Source organism: Amblyomma maculatum, chromosome 3 (assembly GCF_055883805.1).
Source record: "Amblyomma maculatum isolate TAMU_Amacu chromosome 3, ASM5588380v1, whole genome shotgun sequence".
NCBI classification, from domain to species: Eukaryota; Metazoa; Arthropoda; class Arachnida; order Ixodida; family Ixodidae; genus Amblyomma; species Amblyomma maculatum.
The window spans coordinates 1,923,915-1,942,780 of NC_139346.1; the positions used below are offsets into that span (position 1 = coordinate 1,923,915).

Consider the following 18,866-nt stretch of genomic DNA (forward strand, 5'->3'; position numbering starts at 1 on the left):
GGAAAACAAAGTAGGTGCGAATTAGGTGGGCGTCCTTGCTCTGCCGCCGCTGCCGCCAAAATGCCTCGCTTGCGATAACAGCCACCAAGAGCAAAGCACGACCAGTGCGTTGGTAATGTGACGACAGCCGCCAATCCAGTCCACGTGAGCCTGATGCAGGTATTGTTGAAAAGGCTTGGTTCCTGCCTGGGAAGGCGAAATACCGCAACAATGATGAGTGGAACACGCCTCGCTTGGTCGTATGGAACACAGGTAAGCCAGCAACAGGGTTAGTGGGCCGACCTGGAAAACGAAGTAGGTGCGAATTAGGTGGGCGTCCTTGCTCTGCCGCCGCTGCTGCCAAAATGCCTCGTTTGCGATAACAGCCACCAAGAGCAAAGCACGACCTGTGCGTTGGTAATGTGACGACAGCCGCCAATCCAGTCCACGTGAGCCTGATGCAGGTATTGTTGAAAAGGCTTGGTTCCTGCCTGGGAAGGCGAAATACTGCAACAAAGATGAGTGAAAGACGGCTCGCTTGGTCGTATGGAACACAGGTAAGCCAGCAACAGCGTTAGTGGGCCGACCTGGAAAACGAAGTAGGTGCGAATTAGGTGGGCGTCCTTGCTCTGCCGCCACTGCCGCCAAAATGCCTCGTTTGCGATAACAGCCACCAAGAGCAAAGCACGACCTGTGCGTTGGTAATGTGACGTCAGCCGCCAATCCAGTCCACGTGAGCCTGATGCAGGTATTGTTGAAAAGGCTTGGTTCCTGCCTGGGAAGGCGAAATACCGCAACAATGATGAGTGGAACACGCCTCGCTTGGTCGTATGGAACACAGGTAAGCCAGCAACAGGGTTAGTGGGCCGACCTGGAAGACGAAGTAGGTGCGAATTAGGTGGGCGTCCTTGCTCTGCCGCCGCTGCCGCCAAAATGCCTCGTTTGCGATAACAGCCACCAAGAGCAAAGCACGACCAGTGCGTTGGTAATGTGACGACAGCCACCAATCCAGTCCACGTGAACCTGATGCAGGTATTGTTGAAAAGGCTTGGTTCCTGCCTGGGAAGGCGAAATACCGCAACAAAGATGAGTGAAAGACGCCTCGCTTGGTCGTATGGAACACAGGTCAGCCAGCAACAGGGTTAGTGGGCCGACCTGGAAAACGAAGTAGGTGCGAATTAGGTGGGCGTCCTTGCTCTGACGCCGCTGCCGCCAAAATGCCTCGTTTGCGATAACAGCCACCAAGAAGAAAGCACGACCTGTGCGTTGGTAATGTGACGTCAGCCGCCAATCCAGTCCACGTGAGCCTTATGGAGGTAGTGTTGAAAAGGCTTGGTTCCTGCCTGGGAAGGCGAAATACCGCAACAAAGATGAGTGAAAGACGCCGCGCTTGGTCGTATGAAACACAGGTAAGCCAGCAACAGGGTCAGTGGGCCGACCTGGAAATCGAAGTAGGTGCGAATTAGGTGGGCGTCCTTGCTCTGCCGCCGCTGCCGCCAAAATGCATCGTTTGCGATAACAGCCACCAAGAGCAAAGCACGACCAGTGCGTTGGTAATGTGACGACAGCCACCAATCCAGTCCACGTGAGCCTGATGCAGGTATTTTTGAAAAGGCTTGGTTCCTTCCTGGGAAGGCGAAATACCGTAACAAAGATGAGTGAAAGACACCTCGCTTGGTCGTATGGAACACAGGTAAGCCAGCAACAGCGTTAGTGGGCCGACCTGGAAAACGAAGTAGGTGCGAATTAGGTGGGCGTCCTTGCTCTGCCGCCACTGCCGCCAAAATGCCTCGTTTGCGATAACAGCCACCAAGAGCAAAGCACGACCTGTGCGTTGGTAATGTGACGTCAGCCGCCAATCCAGTCCACGTGAGCCTGATGCAGGTATTGTTGAAAAGGCTTGGTTCCTACCTGGGAAGGCGAAATACCGCAACAAAGATGAGTGAAAGACGCCTCGCTTGGTCGTATGAAACACAGGTAAGCCAGCAACAGGGTTAGTGGGCCGACCTGGAAAACGAAGTAGGTGCGAATTAGGTGGGCGTCCTTGCTCTGCCGCCGCTGCCGCCAAAATGCCTCGTTTGCGATAACAGCCACCAAGAGCAAAGCACGACCAGTGCGTTGGTAATGTGACGACAGCCGCCAATCCAGTCCACGTGAGCCTGATGCAGGTATTGTTGAAAAGGCTTGGTTCCTGCCTGGGAAGGCGAAATACCGCAACAAAGATGAGTGAAAGACGCCTCGCTTGGTCGTATGGAACACAGGTAAGCCAGCAACAGGGTTAGTGGGCCGACCTGGAAAACAAAGTAGGTGCGAATTAGGTGGGCGTCCTTGCTCTGCCGCCGCTGCCGCCAAAATGCCTCGTTTGCGATAACAGCCACCAAGAGCAAAGCACGACCAGTGCGTTGGTAATGTGACGACAGCCGCCAATCCAGTCCACGTGAGCCTGATGCAGGTATTGTTGAAAAGGCTTGGTTCCTGCCTGGGAAGGCGAAATACCGCAACAATGATGAGTGGAACACGCCTCGCTTGGTCGTATGGAACACAGGTAAGCCAGCAACAGGGTTAGTGGGCCGACCTGGAAAACGAAGTAGGTGCGAATTAGGTGGGCGTCCTTGCTCTGCCGCCGCTGCTGCCAAAATGCCTCGTTTGCGATAACAGCCACCAAGAGCAAAGCACGAGCAGTGCGTTGGTAATGTGACGACAGCCGCCAATCCAGTCCACGTGAGCCTGATGCAGGTATTGTTGAAAAGGCTTGGTTCCTGCCTGGGAAGGCGAAATACCGCAACAAAGATGAGTGAAAGACGCCGCGCTTGGTCGTATGAAACACAGGTAAGCCAGCAACAGGGTCAGTGGGCCGACCTGGAAAACGAAGTAGGTGCGAATTAGGTGGGCGTCCTTGCTCTGCCGCCGCTGCCGCCAAAATGCATCGTTTGCGATAACAGCCACCAAGAGCAAAGCACGACCAGTGCGTTGGTAATGTGACGACAGCCACCAATCCAGTCCACGTGAGCCTGATGCAGGTATTTTTGAAAAGGCTTGGTTCCTTCCTGGGAAGGCGAAATACCGTAACAAAGATGAGTGAAAGACGCCTCGCTTGGTCGTATGGAACACAGGTAAGCCAGCAACAGCGTTAGTGGGCCGACCTGGAAAACGAAGTAGGTGCGAATTAGGTGGGCGTCCTTGCTCTGCCGCCACTGCCGCCAAAATGCCTCGTTTGCGATAACAGCCACCAAGAGCAAAGCACGACCTGTGCGTTGGTAATGTGACGTCAGCCGCCAATCCAGTCCACGTGAGCCTGATGCAGGTATTGTTGAAAAGGCTTGGTTCCTACCTGGGAAGGCGAAATACCGCAACAAAGATGAGTGAAAGACGCCTCGCTTGGTCGTATGAAACACAGGTAAGCCAGCAACAGGGTTAGTGGGCCGACCTGGAAAACGAAGTAGGTGCGAATTAGGTGGGCGTCCTTGCTCTGCCGCCGCTGCCGCCAAAATGCCTCGTTTGCGATAACAGCCACCAAGAGCAAAGCACGACCAGTGCGTTGGTAATGTGACGACAGCCGCCAATCCAGTCCACGTGAGCCTGATGCAGGTATTGTTGAAAAGGCTTGGTTCCTGCCTGGGAAGGCGAAATACCGCAACAAAGATGAGTGAAAGACGCCTCGCTTGGTCGTATGGAACACAGGTAAGCCAGCAACAGGGTTAGTGGGCCGACCTGGAAAACGAAGTAGGTGCGAATTAGGTGGGCGTCCTTGCTCTGCCGCCGCTGCCGCCAAAATGCCTCGTTTGCGATAACAGCCACCAAGAGCAAAGCACGACCAGTGCGTTGGTAATGTGACGACAGCCGCCAATCCAGTCCACGTGAGCCTGATGCAGGTATTGTTGAAAAGGCTTGGTTCCTGCCTGGGAAGGCGAAATACTGCAACAAAGATGAGTGAAAGACGGCTCGCTTGGTCGTATGGAACACAGGTCAGCCAGCAACAGGGTTAGTGGGCCGACCTGGAAAACGAAGTAGGTGCGAATTAGGTGGGCGTCCTTGCTCTGACGCCGCTGCCGCCAAAATGCCTCGTTTGCGATAACGGCTACCAAGAGCAAAGCACGACCAGTGCGTTGATAATGTGACGACAGCCGCCAATCCAGTCCACGTGAGCCTGATGCAGGTATTGTTCAAAAGGCTTGGTTCCTGCCTGAGAAGGCGAAATACCGCAACAAAGATGAGTGAAAGATGCCTCGCTTGGTCGTATGGAACACAGGTAAGCCAGCAACAGGGTTAGTGGGCCGACCTGGAAAACGAAGTAGGTGCGAATTAGGTGGGCGTCCTTGCTCTTCCGCCGCTGCCGCCAAAATGCCTCGTTTGCGATAACGGCCACCAAGAGCAAAGCACGACCAGTGCGTTGGTAATGTGACGACAGCCGCCAATCCAGTCCACGTGAGCCTGATGCAGGTATTGTTGAAAAGGCTTGGTTCCTGCCTGGGAAGGCGAAATACCACAACAATGATGAGTGGAACACGCCTCGCTTGGTCGTATGGAACACAGGTAAGCCAGCAACAGGGTAAGTGGGCCGACCTGGAAAACGAAGTAGGTGCGAATTAGGCGGGCGTCCTTGCTCTGACGCCGCTGCCGCCAAAATGCGTCGTTTGCGATAAAGGCCACCAAGAGCAAAGCACGACCAGTGCGTTGGTAATGTGACGACAGCCGCCAATCCAGTCCACGTGAGCCTGATGCAGGTATTGTTGAAAAGGCTTGGTTCCTACCTGGGAAGGCGAAATACCGCAACAAAGATGAGTGAAAGACGCCTCGCTTCGTCGTATGAAACACAGGTAAGCCAGCAACAGGATTATTGGGCCGACCTGGAAAATGAAGTAGGTGCGAATTAGGTGGGCGTCCTTGCTCTGCCGCCGCTGCCGCCAAAATGCCTCGTTTGCGATAACAGCCATCAAGAGCAAAGCACGACCAGTGCGTTGGTAATGTGACGACAGCCACCAATCGAGTCCACGTGAGCCTGATGCAGGTATTGTTGAAAAGGCTTGGTTCCTGCCTGGGAAGGCGAAATACCGCAACAATGATGAGTGGAACACGCCTCGCTTGGTCGTATGGAACACAGGTAAGCCAGCAACAGGGTTAGTGGGCCGACCTGGAAGACGAAGTAGGTGCGAATTAGGTGGGCGTCCTTGCTCTGCCGCCGCTGCCGCCAAAATGCCTCGTTAGCGATAACAGCCACCAAGAGCAAAGCACGACCAGTCCGTTGGTAATGTGACGTCAGCCGCCAATCCAGTCCACGTGAGCCTGATGGAGGTATTGTTGAAAAGGCTTGGTTCCTGCCTGGGAAGGCGAAATACCGTAACAAAGATGAGTCAAAGACGCCTCGCTTGGTTGCATGAAACACAGGCAAGCCAGCAACAGGGTTAGTGGGCCGACCTTGAAAACGAAGTAGGTGCGAATTAGGTGGGCGTCCTTGCTCTGCCGCCGCTGCCGCCAAAATGCCTCGTTTGCGATAACAGCCACCAAGAGCAAAGCACGACCAGTGCGTTGGTAATGTGGAGACAGCCACCAATCCAGTCCACGTGAGCCTGATGCAGGTATTGTTGAAAAGGCTTGGTTCCTGCCTGGGAAGGCGAAATACCGCAACAAAGATGAGTGAAAGACGCCTCGCTTGGTCGTATGGAACACAGGTAAGCCAGCAACAGGGTTAGTGGGCCGACCTGGAAAACGAAGTAGGTGCGAATTATTGGGCGTCCTTGCTCTGACGCCGCTGCCGCCAAAATGCCTCGTTTGCGATAACGGCCACCAAGAGCAAAGCACGACCAGTGCGTTGATAATGTGACGACAGCCGCCAATCCAGTCCACGTGAGCATGACGCAGGTATTGTTGAAAAGGCTTGGTTCCTGCCTGGGACGGCGAAATACCGCAACAATGATGAGTGGAACACGCCTCGTTTGGTCGTATGGAACACAGGTAAGCCAGCAACAGGGTAAGTGGGCCGACCTGGAAAACGAAGTAGGTGCGAATTAGGTGGGCGTCCTTGCTCTGACGCCGCTGCCGCCAAAATGCCTCGTTTGCGATAACGGCCACCAAGAGCAAAGCACGACCAGTGCGTTGGTAATGTGACGTCAGCCGCCAATCCAGTCCACGTGAGCCTGATGCAGGTATTGTTGAAAAGGCTTGGTTCCTGCCTGGGAAGGCGAAATACTGCAACAAAGATGAGTGAAAGACGCCTCGCTTGGTCGTATGAAACACAGGTAAGCCAGCAACAGGGTTAGTGGGCCGACCTGGAAAACGAAGTAGGTGCGAATTAGGTGGGCGTCCTTGCTCTGCCGCCGCTGCCGCCAAAATGCCTCGTTTGCGATAACGGCCACAAAGAGCAAAGCACGACCAGTGCGTTGGTAATGTGACGACAGCCGCCAATCCAGTCCACGTGAGCCTGATGCAGGTATTGTTGAAAAGGCTTGGTTCCTGCCTGGGAAGGCGAAATACCACAACAATGATGAGTGGAACACGCCTCGCTTGGTCGTATGGAACACAGGTAAGCCAGCAACAGGGTAAGTGGGCCGACCTGGAAAACGAAGTAGGTGCGAATTAGGCGGGCGTCCTTGCTCTGACGCCGCTGCCGCCAAAATGCGTCGTTTGCGATAAAGGCCACCAAGAGCAAAGCACGACCAGTGCCTTGGTAATGTGACGACAGCCGCCAATCCAGTCCACGTGAGCCTGATGCAGGTATTGTTGAAAAGGCTTGGTTCCTGCCTCATCATCATCATCATCATCAGCCTGATTATACCCGCTGCAGGGCGAAGGCCTCTCCCATATCTCTCCACTTAACCCGGTTCTGTGCTAGCTGCATCCACTTGACCCCTGCGAACTTCTTAATCTCATCCGACCACCTAACTTTCTGCCGCCCCCTGCTACGCTTTCCTTCCCTTGGAATCCAGTTTGTTACCCTCAGCGACCATCGGTTATCCTCTCTTCGCACTACATGTCCTGCCCATGCCCATTTCTTCTTCTTAATTTCCACTAGAATGTCGTTAACTTGAGTTATTTCTCTGACCCACTCTGCACGCTTTCTATCTCTTAATGTTACCCCTACCATTTTTCGTTCCATAGCCCTCTGGGTTGTCCTCAACTTAAGTAGAACTCTCTTGGTTAGCCTCCACGTTTCAGCCCCATAGGTGAGTACAGGCAAGATGCAACTGTTGTATACTTTCCTCTTGAGCGATACCGGTAAGCTGCTAGTCATAATCTGCGAGTGCTTGCCAAATGCGCTCCATCCCAATCTTATTCTTCTTGTTATTTCCTTTTCATGATCCGGATCTGCGGTTACTACCTGTCCTAAGTAGATATATTCGCCTACTACTTCCAGTATTTTGCTACCTAATGTAAACTCCTGTTCCTTCCCGAGGCTGTTGAACATTACCTTAGTCTTCTGAATATTGATTTTCAAGCCTACCTTTCTGGTTCCTGCCTGGAAAGGCGAAATACCGCAACAAAGATGAGTGAAAGACACTCGCTTGGTCGTATGGAACACAGGTAAGCCAGCAACAGGATTAGTGGGCCGACCTGGAAAACGAAGTAGGTGCGAATTAGGTGGGCGTCCTTGCTCTGACGCCGCTGCCGCCAAAATGCCTCGTTTGCGATAACTGCCACCAAGAACAAAGCACGACCTGTGCGTTGGTAATGTGACGTCAGCCGCCAATCCACTCCACGTTAGCCTGATGGAGGTATTGTTGAAAAGCCTTGGTTCCTGCCTGGGAAGGTGAAATACCGCAACAAAGATGAGTGAAAGACGCCTCGCTTGGTCGTATGAAACAGGTAAGCCAGCAACAGGGTTAGTGGGCCGACCTGGAAAACGAAGTAGGTGCGAATTAGGTGGACGTCCTTGCTCTGCCGCCGCTGCCGCCAAAATGCGTCGTTTGCGATAACAGCCACCAAGAGCAAAGCAGGACCAGTGCGTTGGTAATGTGACGAAAGCCACCAATCCAGTCCACGTGAGCCTGATGCAGGTATTGTTGAAAAGGCTTGGTTACTGCCTGGGAAGGCGAAATACCGCAACAAAGATGAGTGAAAGACGCCTTGCTTGGTCGTATGGAACACAGGTAAGCGAGCAAAAGGGTTAGTGGGCCGACCTGGAAAACGAAGTAGGTGCGAATTAGGTGGGCGTCCTTGCTATGACCCCGCTGCCGCCAAAATGCCTCGTTTGCGATAACAGCCACCAAGAGCAAAGCACGACCAGTGCATTGGTAATGTGACGACAGCCGCCAATCCAGTCCACGCGAGCCTGATGCAGGTATTGTTGAAAAGGCTTGGTTCCTGCCTGGGAAGGCAAAATACCGCAACAATGATGAGTGGAACACGCCTCGCTTGGTCGTATGGAACACAGGTAAGCCAGCAACAGGGTTAGTGGGCCGACCTGGAAAATGAAGTAGGTGCGAATTAGGTGGGCGTCCTTGCTCTGACGCCGCTGCCGCCAAAATGCGTCGTTTGCGATAACAGCCACCAAGAGCAAAACACGACCAGTGCGTTGGTAATGTGACGACAGCCGCCAATCCAGTCCACGTGAGCCTGATGCAGGTATTGTTGAAAAGGCTTGGTTCCTGCCTGGGAAGACAAAATACCGCAACAATGATGAGTGGAAACCGCCTCGCTTGGTCGTATGAAACACAGGTAAGCCAGCAACAGGCTTAGTGGGCCGACCTGGAAAACGAAGTAGGTGCGAATTAGGTGGGCGTCCTTGCTCTGACGCCGCTGCCGCCAAAATGCCTCGTTTGCGATAACAGCCACCAAGAGCAAAACACGACCAGTGCGTTGGTAATGTGACGACAGCCGCCAATCCAGTCCACGTGAGCCTGATGCAGGTATTGTTGAAAAGGCTTGGTTCCTGCCTGGGAAGGCGAAATACCGCAACAAAGATGAGTGAAAGACGCCTCGCTTGGTCGTATGGAACACAGGTAAGCCAGCAACAGTGTTAGTGGGCCGACCTGGAAAACGAAGTAGGTGCGAATTAGGTGGGCGTCCTTGCTCTGACACCGCTGCCGCCAAAATGCCTCGTTTGCGATAACAGCCACCAAGAGCAAAGCACGAGCAGTGCGTTGATAATGTGACGACAGCCGCCAATCCAGTCCACGTGAACCTGACGCAGGTATTGTTGAAAAGGCTTGGTTCCTGCCTGGGAAGGCGAAATACCGCAACAAAGATGAGTGAAAGACGCCTCGCTTGGTCGTATGGAACACAGGTAAGCCAGCAACAGGGTTAGTGGGCCGACCTGGAAAACGAAGTAGGTGCGAATTAGGTGGGCGTCCTTGCTCTGACGCCGCTGCCGCCAAAATGCCTCGTTTGCGATAACAGCCACCAAGAGCAAAGCACGATCAGTGCGTTGATAATGTGACGACAGCCGCCAATCCAGTCCACGTGAGCCTGATGCAGGTATTGTTGAAAAGGCTTGGTTCCTGCCTGGGAAGGCGAAATACCGCAACAAAGATGAGTGAAAGACGCCTTGCTTGGTCGTATGGAACACAGGTAAGCCAGCAACAGTGTTAGTGGGCCGACCTGGAAAACGAAGTAGGTGCGAATTAGGTGGGCGTCCTTGCTCTGACGCCGCTGCCGCCAAAATGCCTCGTTTGCGATAACGGCCACCAAGAGCAAAGCACGACCAGTGCGTTGATAATGTGACGACGGCCGCCAATCCTGTCCACGTGAGCCTGATGCAGGTATAGTTGAAAAGGCTTGGTTCCTGCCTGGGAAGGCGAAATACCGCAACAAAGATGAGTGAAAGACGCCTCGCTTGGTCGTATGGAACACTGGTAAGCCGGCAACAGGGTTAGTGGGCCGACCTGGAAAACGAAGTAGGTGCGAATTAGGTGGGCGTCCTTGCTCTGACGCCGCTGCCGCCAAAATGCCTTGTTTGCGATAACGGCCACTAAGAGCAAAGCACGACCAGTGCGTTGGTAATGTGACGACAGCCGCCAATCCAGTCCGCGTGAGCCTGATGCAGGTATTGTTGAAAAGGCTTGGTTCCTGCATGGGAAGGCGAAATACCGCAACAAAGATGAGTGAAAGACGCCTCGCTTGGTCGTATGAAACACAGGTAAGCCAGCAACAGGGTTAGTGGGCCGACCTGGAAAACGAAGTAGGTGCGAATTAGGTGGGCGTCCTTGCTCTGCCGCCGCTGCCACCAAAATGACTCGTTTGCGATAACAGCCACCAAGAGCAAAGCACGACCAGTGCGTTGGTAATGTGACGATGCCGCCAATCCAGTCCACGTGAGCCTGATGCAGGTATTGTTGAAAAGGCTTGGTTCCTGCCTGGGAAGGCTAAATACCGCAACAAAGATGAGTGAAAGACGCCTCGCTTGGTCGTATGGATCACAGGTAAGCCAGCAACAGGGTTAGTGGGCCGACCTGGAAAACGAAGTAGGTGCGAATTAGGTGGGCGTCCTTGCTCTGCCGCCGCTGCCGCCAAAATGCCTCGTTTGCGATAACAGCCACCAAGAGCAAAACACGGCCAATGCGTTGGTAATGTGACGACAGCCGCCAATCCAGTCCACGTGAGCCTGATGCAGGTATTGTTGAAAAGGCTTGGTTCCTGCCTGGGAAGGCGAAATACCGCAACAATGATGAGTGGAACACGCCTCGCTTGGTCGTATGGAACACAGGTAAGCCAGCAACAGGGTTAGTGGGCCGACCTGGAAAACGAAGTAGGTGCGAATTAGGTGGGCGTCCTTGCTCTGACGCCGCTGCCGCCAAAATGGGTCGTTTGCGATAACAGCCACCAAGAGCAAAGCACGACCAGTGCGTTGGTAATGTGACGACAGCCGAAAATCCAGTCCACGTGAGCCTGATGCAGGTATTTTTGAAAAGGCTTGGTTCCTGCCTGGGAAGACGAAATACCGCAACAATGATGAGTGGAAACCGCCTCGCTTGGTCGTATGGAACACAGGTAAGCCAGCAACAGGGTTAGTGGGCCGACCTGGAAAACGAAGTAGGTGCGAATTAGGTGGGCGTCCTTGCTCTGACGCCGCTGCCGCCAAAATGCCTCGTTTGCGATAACAGCCACCAAGAGCAAAGCACGACCAGTGCGTTGATAATGTGACGACAGCCGCCAATTCAGTCCACGTGAGCCTGATGCAGGTATTGTTGAAAAGGCTTGGTTCCTGCCTGGGAAGACGAAATACCGCAACAATGATGAGTGGAACACGCCTCGCTTGGTCGTATGGAACACAGGTAAGCCAGCAACAGGGTTAGTGGGCCGACCTGGAAAACGAAGTAGGTGCGAATTAGGTGGGCGTCCTTGCTCTGCCGCCGCTGCTGCCAAAATGGGTCGTTTGCGATAACAGCCACCAAGAGCAAAGCACGACCAGTGCGTTGGTAATGTGATGACAGCTGCCAATCCAGTCCACGTGAGCCTGATGCAGGTATTGTTGAAAAGGCTTGGTTCCTGCCTGGGAAGACGAAATACCGCAACAATGATGAGTGGAAACCGCCTCGCTTGGTCGTATGGAACACAGGTAAGCCAGCAACAGGGTTAGTGGGCCGACCTGGAAAACGAAGTAGGTGCGAATTAGGTGGGCGTCCTTGCTCTGACGCCGCTGTCGCCAAAATGCCTCGTTTGCGATAACAGCCACCAAGAGCAAAGCACGACCAGTGCGTTGATAATGTGACGACAGCCGCCAATCCAGTCCACGTGAGCCTGATGCAGGTATTGTTGAAAAGGCTTGGTTCCTGCCTGGGAAGGAGAAATACCGCAACAAAGATGAGTGAAAGACGCCGGTCGTATGGAACACAGGTAAGCCAGCAACAGGGTTAGTGGGCCGACCTGGAAAACGAAGTAGGTGCGAATTAGGTGGGCGTCCTTGCTCTAACGCCGCTGCCGCCAATATGCCTCGTTTGCGATAACAGCCACCAAGAGCAAAGCACGACCAGTGCGTTGGTAATGTGACGACAGCCGCCAATCCAGTCCACGTGAGCCTGATGCAGGTATTGTTGAAAAGGCTTGGTTCCTGCCTGGGAAGGAGAAATACCGCAACAAATATGAGTGAAAGACGCCTCGCTTGGTCGTATGGAACACAGGTAAGCCAGCAACAGGGTTAGTGGGCCGACCTGGAAAACGAAGTAGGTGCGAATTAGGTGGGCGTCCTTGCTCTAACGCCGCTGCCGCCAATATGCCTCGTTTGCGATAACAGCCACCAAGAGCAAAGCACGACCAGTGCGTTGGTAATGTGACGTCAGCCGCCAATCCAGTCCACGTTGTATCGCGATGTGTGTCGCACTAAGGATAGAGGCAACTACATGGTTGCAGGAACAAGAAGAACAAGAAGGGTTTATTAGCACGGCCTTTTATAGGCAATGGAGGGAGGCGGGGTAGTAGCAGTGCTAAGCGTACAGTTTGCGGTAGCACTGATAAGACTGCGCTGACACGATAAGGCAGACAGCGCATGCCCGATACGTCCTCCGAGGGGTAATGAAAACAACAAATGTTCAAGCTATTTGATTAAAAGCAGCGTCGTACTGAAGACGTTGCGGTGGCTTCACTGTACGTGCCGACCTCCTTGGAACTGGTGTCGGTCCAGGCAAAGCTAGTGGAACATGGTTTCCAGGGCCTCCGAGCACCGGGCTGTCGGTGGCGGACTGTTGCCGAGGAGAGTCAGCAGATGTTCGTATTGTGGCACCAGGCGAGATATTTCGAGCAGATTGTCCGGGGTTATCTGGTTCACGCTCGGACGAACCGTTGTCGTCGTCACTAGTGTCTGCTGCACACTTCTCACGGGTTTGCAGAAGATGCCGCCTGTTGCGCCTAAACACACGATGATCCTCTGTTTGCACTTTGTAGGACCTGGGAGCCGCAGTGCCAACGACAGTACCTTTCTTTGACCATGTCTTGTCCCGGATCCTCACGACAGAACCTTCAGCTAAAGGTGGCAGAGGCTTTCCGCCACTCTTCTGATGGTGCTTCTTGACCACAGTTGTCTGCACAGCGCCAAAATCTGGAAGATTAGCTCTCAAGCACCTGCCCTGAAGAAGTTCTCCAGGTGATCGGCCGTCCTCCACTGGGGTACAGCGGTAGGACAGTAGACCTAGCCAGAAGTCTTCCTGTGAATGTTCACATTTCTTCATGATCCGCTTTACCACCTGAACTCCTTTCTCTGCAAGTCCGTTGGATTGCGGGTAGCGGGGGCTGGATGTGACGTGAGCGAAATCGTATGTTCTTGCAAAGGCTGCGAACTCGTGACTGGCAAATTGTGGCCCGTTATCGGTGCACACTTCAAGCGGTACGCCATACCTCGCGAACATGGCACTGAGTGCAGCGATTGCCTTCCTTGCAGTAGTGTCCACAAGTTTCTCGACTTCTGGAAAGTTAGAAAACGCGTCAAACGCCAGGATGTACGAGCTTCCCCCAAAAGAAAAAATATCAACACCAACGCGATACCACGCACATCGAGGGACTGGGCGCATGAGTAGTGGTTCCTGCGCTTGCTTGTAAGCAAATTCGCGACAAGTCGGGCAACCCTTGATCAATACATTGATGTCACTGCTGAGACCGGGCCAAAAAACAAGACGACGGGCTCTTTGCATTTCTGTAGTCCCAAATGCCCGGCATGAATTCCTGCTAAATGCCTCGCCGCATGCATTTTGGTATCACAACTTTCTTGCCTTTTAGCAATATACCATTTACGACGGAAAGCTCTGACGAAAATGGTTTAAGTTCCCCGTCGACATTCTTGCCAGTTGCTAGGCAAGAAATGACTGCCTGGAGGTAGTCATCGCGGGCAGTTTCATTTGCCAGCTGCTCACGTGTTGCATCCGTCACCATGTAGCCCAAGGCGGCAACTGCATGTACCTCCACGTCGTCAGTGGCGCCAGTGGTGTCGTCTTGAGCAGCCGGAGATGATCGTGACAGCATGTCTGCCAAAATGAGGTGCTTTCCTGCGACATACTGCAATACAAAGTCGTATTTCAGAAGTTTAAGAAAAAACCTTTGGAGGCGGGGGGGCATGTCACAAATTCCTTTTGCAGCTATAGATAGTAGAGGTTTATGATCTGTCTCAATGAAAATCTTCTGTCCGTAAATGAACTGGTAAAACTTGTCGCAGCCAAAAGAAATGCTAAGCGCCTCTTTTTCAATCTGAGCATAACGCTGCTCAGCTTGCGTGAGCACACGAGATGCATAAGCCACTGGCCGCCATTGGCCGTTATGGCACTGCAAAAGGGCTGAGCCAACGCCATCTTTGGATGCGTCGCAAGTTATCTTAGATTCGTTTCGGGGATCAAAGATGGCTAACACGGGAGTCGTGCTTAAAATCTGTACGACACTTTTCCACTCCCTCATGTGGTTTTCAGTCCACTCGAACTCTGAGTGCGACTTGATAAGTGCTCGCAGCAGCGCGGTTCGCTCAGACAGGCGCGGAACGTATTTGCCAAAATAATTCAACACACCGAGCATGCGCTGAACATCGGATTTGTTCTTGGGCACTGGCGTTTGCAGCAAACTTTGCACAAGCTTTGGGTTTGGCGAGATGCCATTGCGTGTGATGATATCGCCTAGGAACTGCACTTCGGTGACGCAAAACTTGCATTTTTCTGCGTTGAACGTTAGGCCGGATTTTTCAGCTGCTTTCATTACTGCAACTAGTCTCTGGTCATGCTCTTGTTTGGTTTCGCCCCACACCAAAATATCATCGATGTAAACGTGTACACCTCATCCGCTTTTGAAAAACTTCGGGAGCAGATGAGATACCGAAAGGCAGCCGGAGATAACGGTATCTTCCAAAGGGTGTAGAAAACGTGCATATTTTGGACGTCTTTTCGTCAAGTGGTATCTGGTGAAAACCCGAATTTGCGTCCAAACAGCTGAAATAGGCTGCGCCGGCCAATTCCCCTTCCATGTCCTCACTCTTTGGGAGCTGGTAGTGCTGCCGTTTTACGTGCTCGTTTATTTTCCTTGGGTCCATGCAAACCCTAAGTTTGCCGTCCTTTTTCTTAACCAAAACCAATGGGCTTACCCAGTCTGTCGGGCCATCCTGTTTGACGATGACGCCTGCACGCTCCATTCTACGCAGCTCCTCCCGAAGTGGTTGTCGCAGGGACAGGGGAACCCGTCGGGCTGGTTGAACAACTGGAATCGCAGATGGTTGCATGACCATGCTGTACGGTTGCTTCAGGCAGCCTAGCCCCTGAAAGACATTTTTGAAATCCTTGAGCGCTGGGTACTCCGAAGCATTTACAGTAGCCACCGTGCGATGGACAAGTCCCAGAGCTTCGCTTGCATCCAGTCCCAGAATGGCTTGACGGCCGTTCTTTACAACAAAGAACTTCACGGTGGCGGAAGCGTTACCGATAGTTACTTCCTGTGTCGTTGTTCCGAAGTGAGTTATGACACCCCCCGTGTAAGCTCTCAGCACCGCACTTGTGGGCGTTAACTGCTGCGACTCCCTAGTCTTGCGGTACATAGAGAATGGTAACAGACTGGCCTGGGACCCGGTGTCTACTTTGAAGCAAATATTTCTTCCGGCAACTTGTGCTTCCACTACCCAGTCTTTGCTGCTTCCTCTTTCAGTTCCTACTTCTAGAATGTCAAAGTCGTCACCGCTGCTGTCTTTACTAACTTGTTCAACTTTAGACATTCCTTCACAGCAAACCGCGAAGTGGTGAAGTTTACGACATTCATGGCACTTTTTCCCGTAGGCTGGGCACTGTCTGGGTCTGTGCCGTCGGTTGCACTTTTTGCAACGGTACTGCTTCCTGCAGTCATCATCACTTTTGCTTCGCGATTGTGGCGCGTGCCTTGACACAGCATCGACCAGATCGTCCGTGGCTTTCCAGACCTCGTTTCGTTGTGCGAGAGACTCTGCTACCTTGCAGAATTCTTCAGCTTTCAGCAACGTTAAAGACTTCTCTCGAAGCATTTTCCCGCGCAGCTTTGAGTTATTCGTGAAAAACACGATCTGATCCCTGATTAGCGAATCACGCTGATCTCCGAAATTACATTGTGCGGCTTGCTTTTTGAGGTCCCGGACAAACTTCTCAAAAGGTTCTCCATCTGCCTGCTTCCTGGAGCGAAACACATAACGTTCCTGAACTTCGTTGCTCACCTCGGCACAGTAGGTCTCAAATTTTCCAACCAGCGTTGCGTAATCATCCTTGCTTTCGGCTGCCTCGAACTTGAACGTGTTGAACACGTCGAGCGCTTCATCGCCGGCTATGCTCAGCAGGAGTGCGGCTTTTGCAGAATCGCTGCGAGGTTGTTCCTTCGTTGCGGTCGCCTGCAGGAACAGGTCGAATTTCTGCTTGAAGCGTTTCCAATTCTCAGAGAGGTTGCCGGTCAGTTGCAAAGGTGGCGGGGCCTTTAGAAGTTCCATAGCTGTCGCAGGATCCCACTTCTGACACCATGTATCGCGATGTGTGTCGCACTAAGGATAGAGGCAACTACATGGTTGCAGGAACAAGAACAAGAAGGGTTTATTAGCACGGCCTTTTATAGGCAATGGAGGGAGGCGGGGTAGTAGCAGTGCTAAGCGTACAGTTTGCGGTAGCACTGATAAGACTGCGCTGACACGATAAGGCAGACAGCGCATGCCCGATACACACGTGAGCCTGATGCAGGTATTGTTGAAAAGGCTTGGTTCCTGCCTGGGAAGGCGAAATACCGCAACAGAGATGAGTGAAAGACGCCTCGCTTGGTCGTATGGAACACAGGTAAGCCAGCAACAGGGTTAGTGGGCCGACCTGGAAAACGAAGTAGGTGCGAATTAGGTGGGCGTCCTTGCTCTGCCGCCGCTGCCGCCAAAATGCCTCGTTTGCGATAACAGCCACCAAGAGCAAAGCACGACCAGTGCGTTGGTAATGTGACGTCAGCCGCCAATCCAGTCCACGTGAGCCTGATGCAGGTATTGTTGAAAAGGCTTGGTTCCTGCCTGGGAAGGCGAAATACCGCAACAAAGATGAGTGAAAGACGCCTCGCTTGGTCGTATGAAACACAGGTAAGCCAGCAACAGGGTTAGTGGGCCGACCTGGAAAACGAAGTAGGTGCGAATTAGGTGGGCGTCCTTGCTCTGCCGCCGCTGCCGCCAAAATGCCTCGTTTGCGATAACAGCCACCAAGAGCAAAACACGGCCAATGCGTTGGTAATGTGACGACAGCCGCCAATCCAGTCCACGTGAGCCTGATGCAGGTATTGTTGAAAAGGCTTGGTTCCTGCCTGGGAAGGCGAAATACCGCAACAAAGATGAGTGAAAGACGCCTCGCTTGGTCGTATGGAACACAGGTAAGCCAGCAACAGGGTTAGTGGGCCAACCTGGAAAACGAAGTAGGTGCGAATTAGGTGGGCGTCCTTGCTCTGACGCCGCTGCCGCCAAAATGCCTCGTTTGCGATAACAGCCAGCAAGAGCAAAGCACGACCAGTGCATTGATAATGTGACGACAGTCGCCAATCCAGTCCACGTGAGCCTGATGCAGGTATTGTTGAAAAGGCTTGGTTCCTGCCTGGGAAGGCGAAATACCGCAACAAAGATGAGTGAAAGACGCCTCGCTTGGTCGTAAGGAACACAGGTAAGCCAGCAACAGGGTTAGTGGGCCGGCCTGGAAAACGAAGTAGGTGCGAATTAGGTGGGCGTCCTTGCTCTGACGCCGCCGCCGCCAAAATGCCTCGTTTGCTATAACGGCCACCGAGAGCAAAGCACGACCAGTGCGTTGGTAATGTGACGACAGCCGCCAATCCAGTCCACGTGAGCCTGATGCAGGTATTGTTGAAAAGGCTTGGTTCCTGCCTGGGAAGGCGAAATACCGCAACAAAGATGAGTGAAAGACGCCTCGCTTGGTCGTAAGGAACACAGGTAAGCCAGCAACAGGGTTAGTGGGCCGGCCTGGAAAACGAAGTAGGTGCGAATTAGGTGGGCGTCCTTGCTCTGACGCCGCCGCCGCCAAAATGCCTCGTTTGCTATAACGGCCACCGAGAGCAAAGCACGACCAGTGCGTTGGTAATGTGACGACAGCCGCCAATCCAGTCCACGTGAGCCTGATGCAGGTATTGTTGAAAAGGCTTGGTTCCTGCCTGGGAAGGCGAAATACCGCAACAAAGATGAGTGAAAGACGCCTCGCTTGGTCGTATGGAACACAGGTAAGCCAGCAAGAGGGTTAGTGGGCCGACCTGGAAAACGAAGTAGGTGCGAATTAGGTGGGCGTCTTTGCTCTGACGCCGCTGCCGCCAAAATGCCTCGTTTGCGATAACGGCCACCAAGAGCAAAGCACGACCAGTGCGTTGATAATGTGACGACAGCCGCCAATCCAGTCCACGTGAGCCTGATGCAGGTATTGTTGAAAAGGCTTGATTCCTGCCTGGGAAGGCGAAATACCGCAATAAAGATGAGTGAAAGACGCCTCGCTTGGTCGTATGGAACACAGGCAAGCCAGCAACAGGGTTAGTGGGCCGACCTGGAAAACGAAGTAGGTGCGAATTAGGTGGGCGTCCTTGCTCTGACGCCGCTGCCGCCAAAATGCCTCGTTTGCGATAACGGCCACCAAGAGCAAAGGACGACCAGTGCGTTGGTAATGTGACGACAGCCGCCAATCCAGTCCACGTGAGCCTGATGCAGGTATTGTTGAAAAGGCTTGGCTCCTGCCTGGGAAGGCGAAATACCGCAACAAAGATGAGTGAAAGACGCCTCGCTTGGTCGTATGGAACACAGGTAAGCCAGCAACAGGGTTAGTGGGCCGACCTGGAAAACGAAGTAGGTGCGAATTAGGTGGGCGTCCTTGCTCTGACACCGCTGCCGCCAAAATGCCTCGTTTGCGATAACAGCCACCAAGAGCAAAGCACGACCAGTGCGTTGGTAATGTGACGACAGCCGCCAATCCAGTCCACGTGAGCCTGATGCAGGTATTGTTGAAAAGGCTTGGTTCCTGCCTGGG

At 53.1% G+C, this 18,866-nt stretch overlaps 1 protein-coding gene across 1 annotated transcript; it reads right to left on the reverse strand.

Annotated features, from left to right (window-relative positions):
• Nucleotides 1-12,416: 12,416 nt before the first annotated feature.
• On the reverse strand, nt 12,417-13,863 carry LOC146194102 (uncharacterized). The gene is made up of 2 exons (XM_084595998.1): nt 13,755-13,863; nt 12,417-13,309 (listed from the first exon to the last, which is right to left on the reverse strand). Exons 1-2 carry the CDS (start codon nt 13,861-13,863, stop codon nt 12,441-12,443), a joined length of 978 nt encoding a protein of 325 aa, XP_084452124.1. The 3' UTR covers nt 12,417-12,440.
• Nucleotides 13,864-18,866: the final 5,003 nt, after the last annotated feature.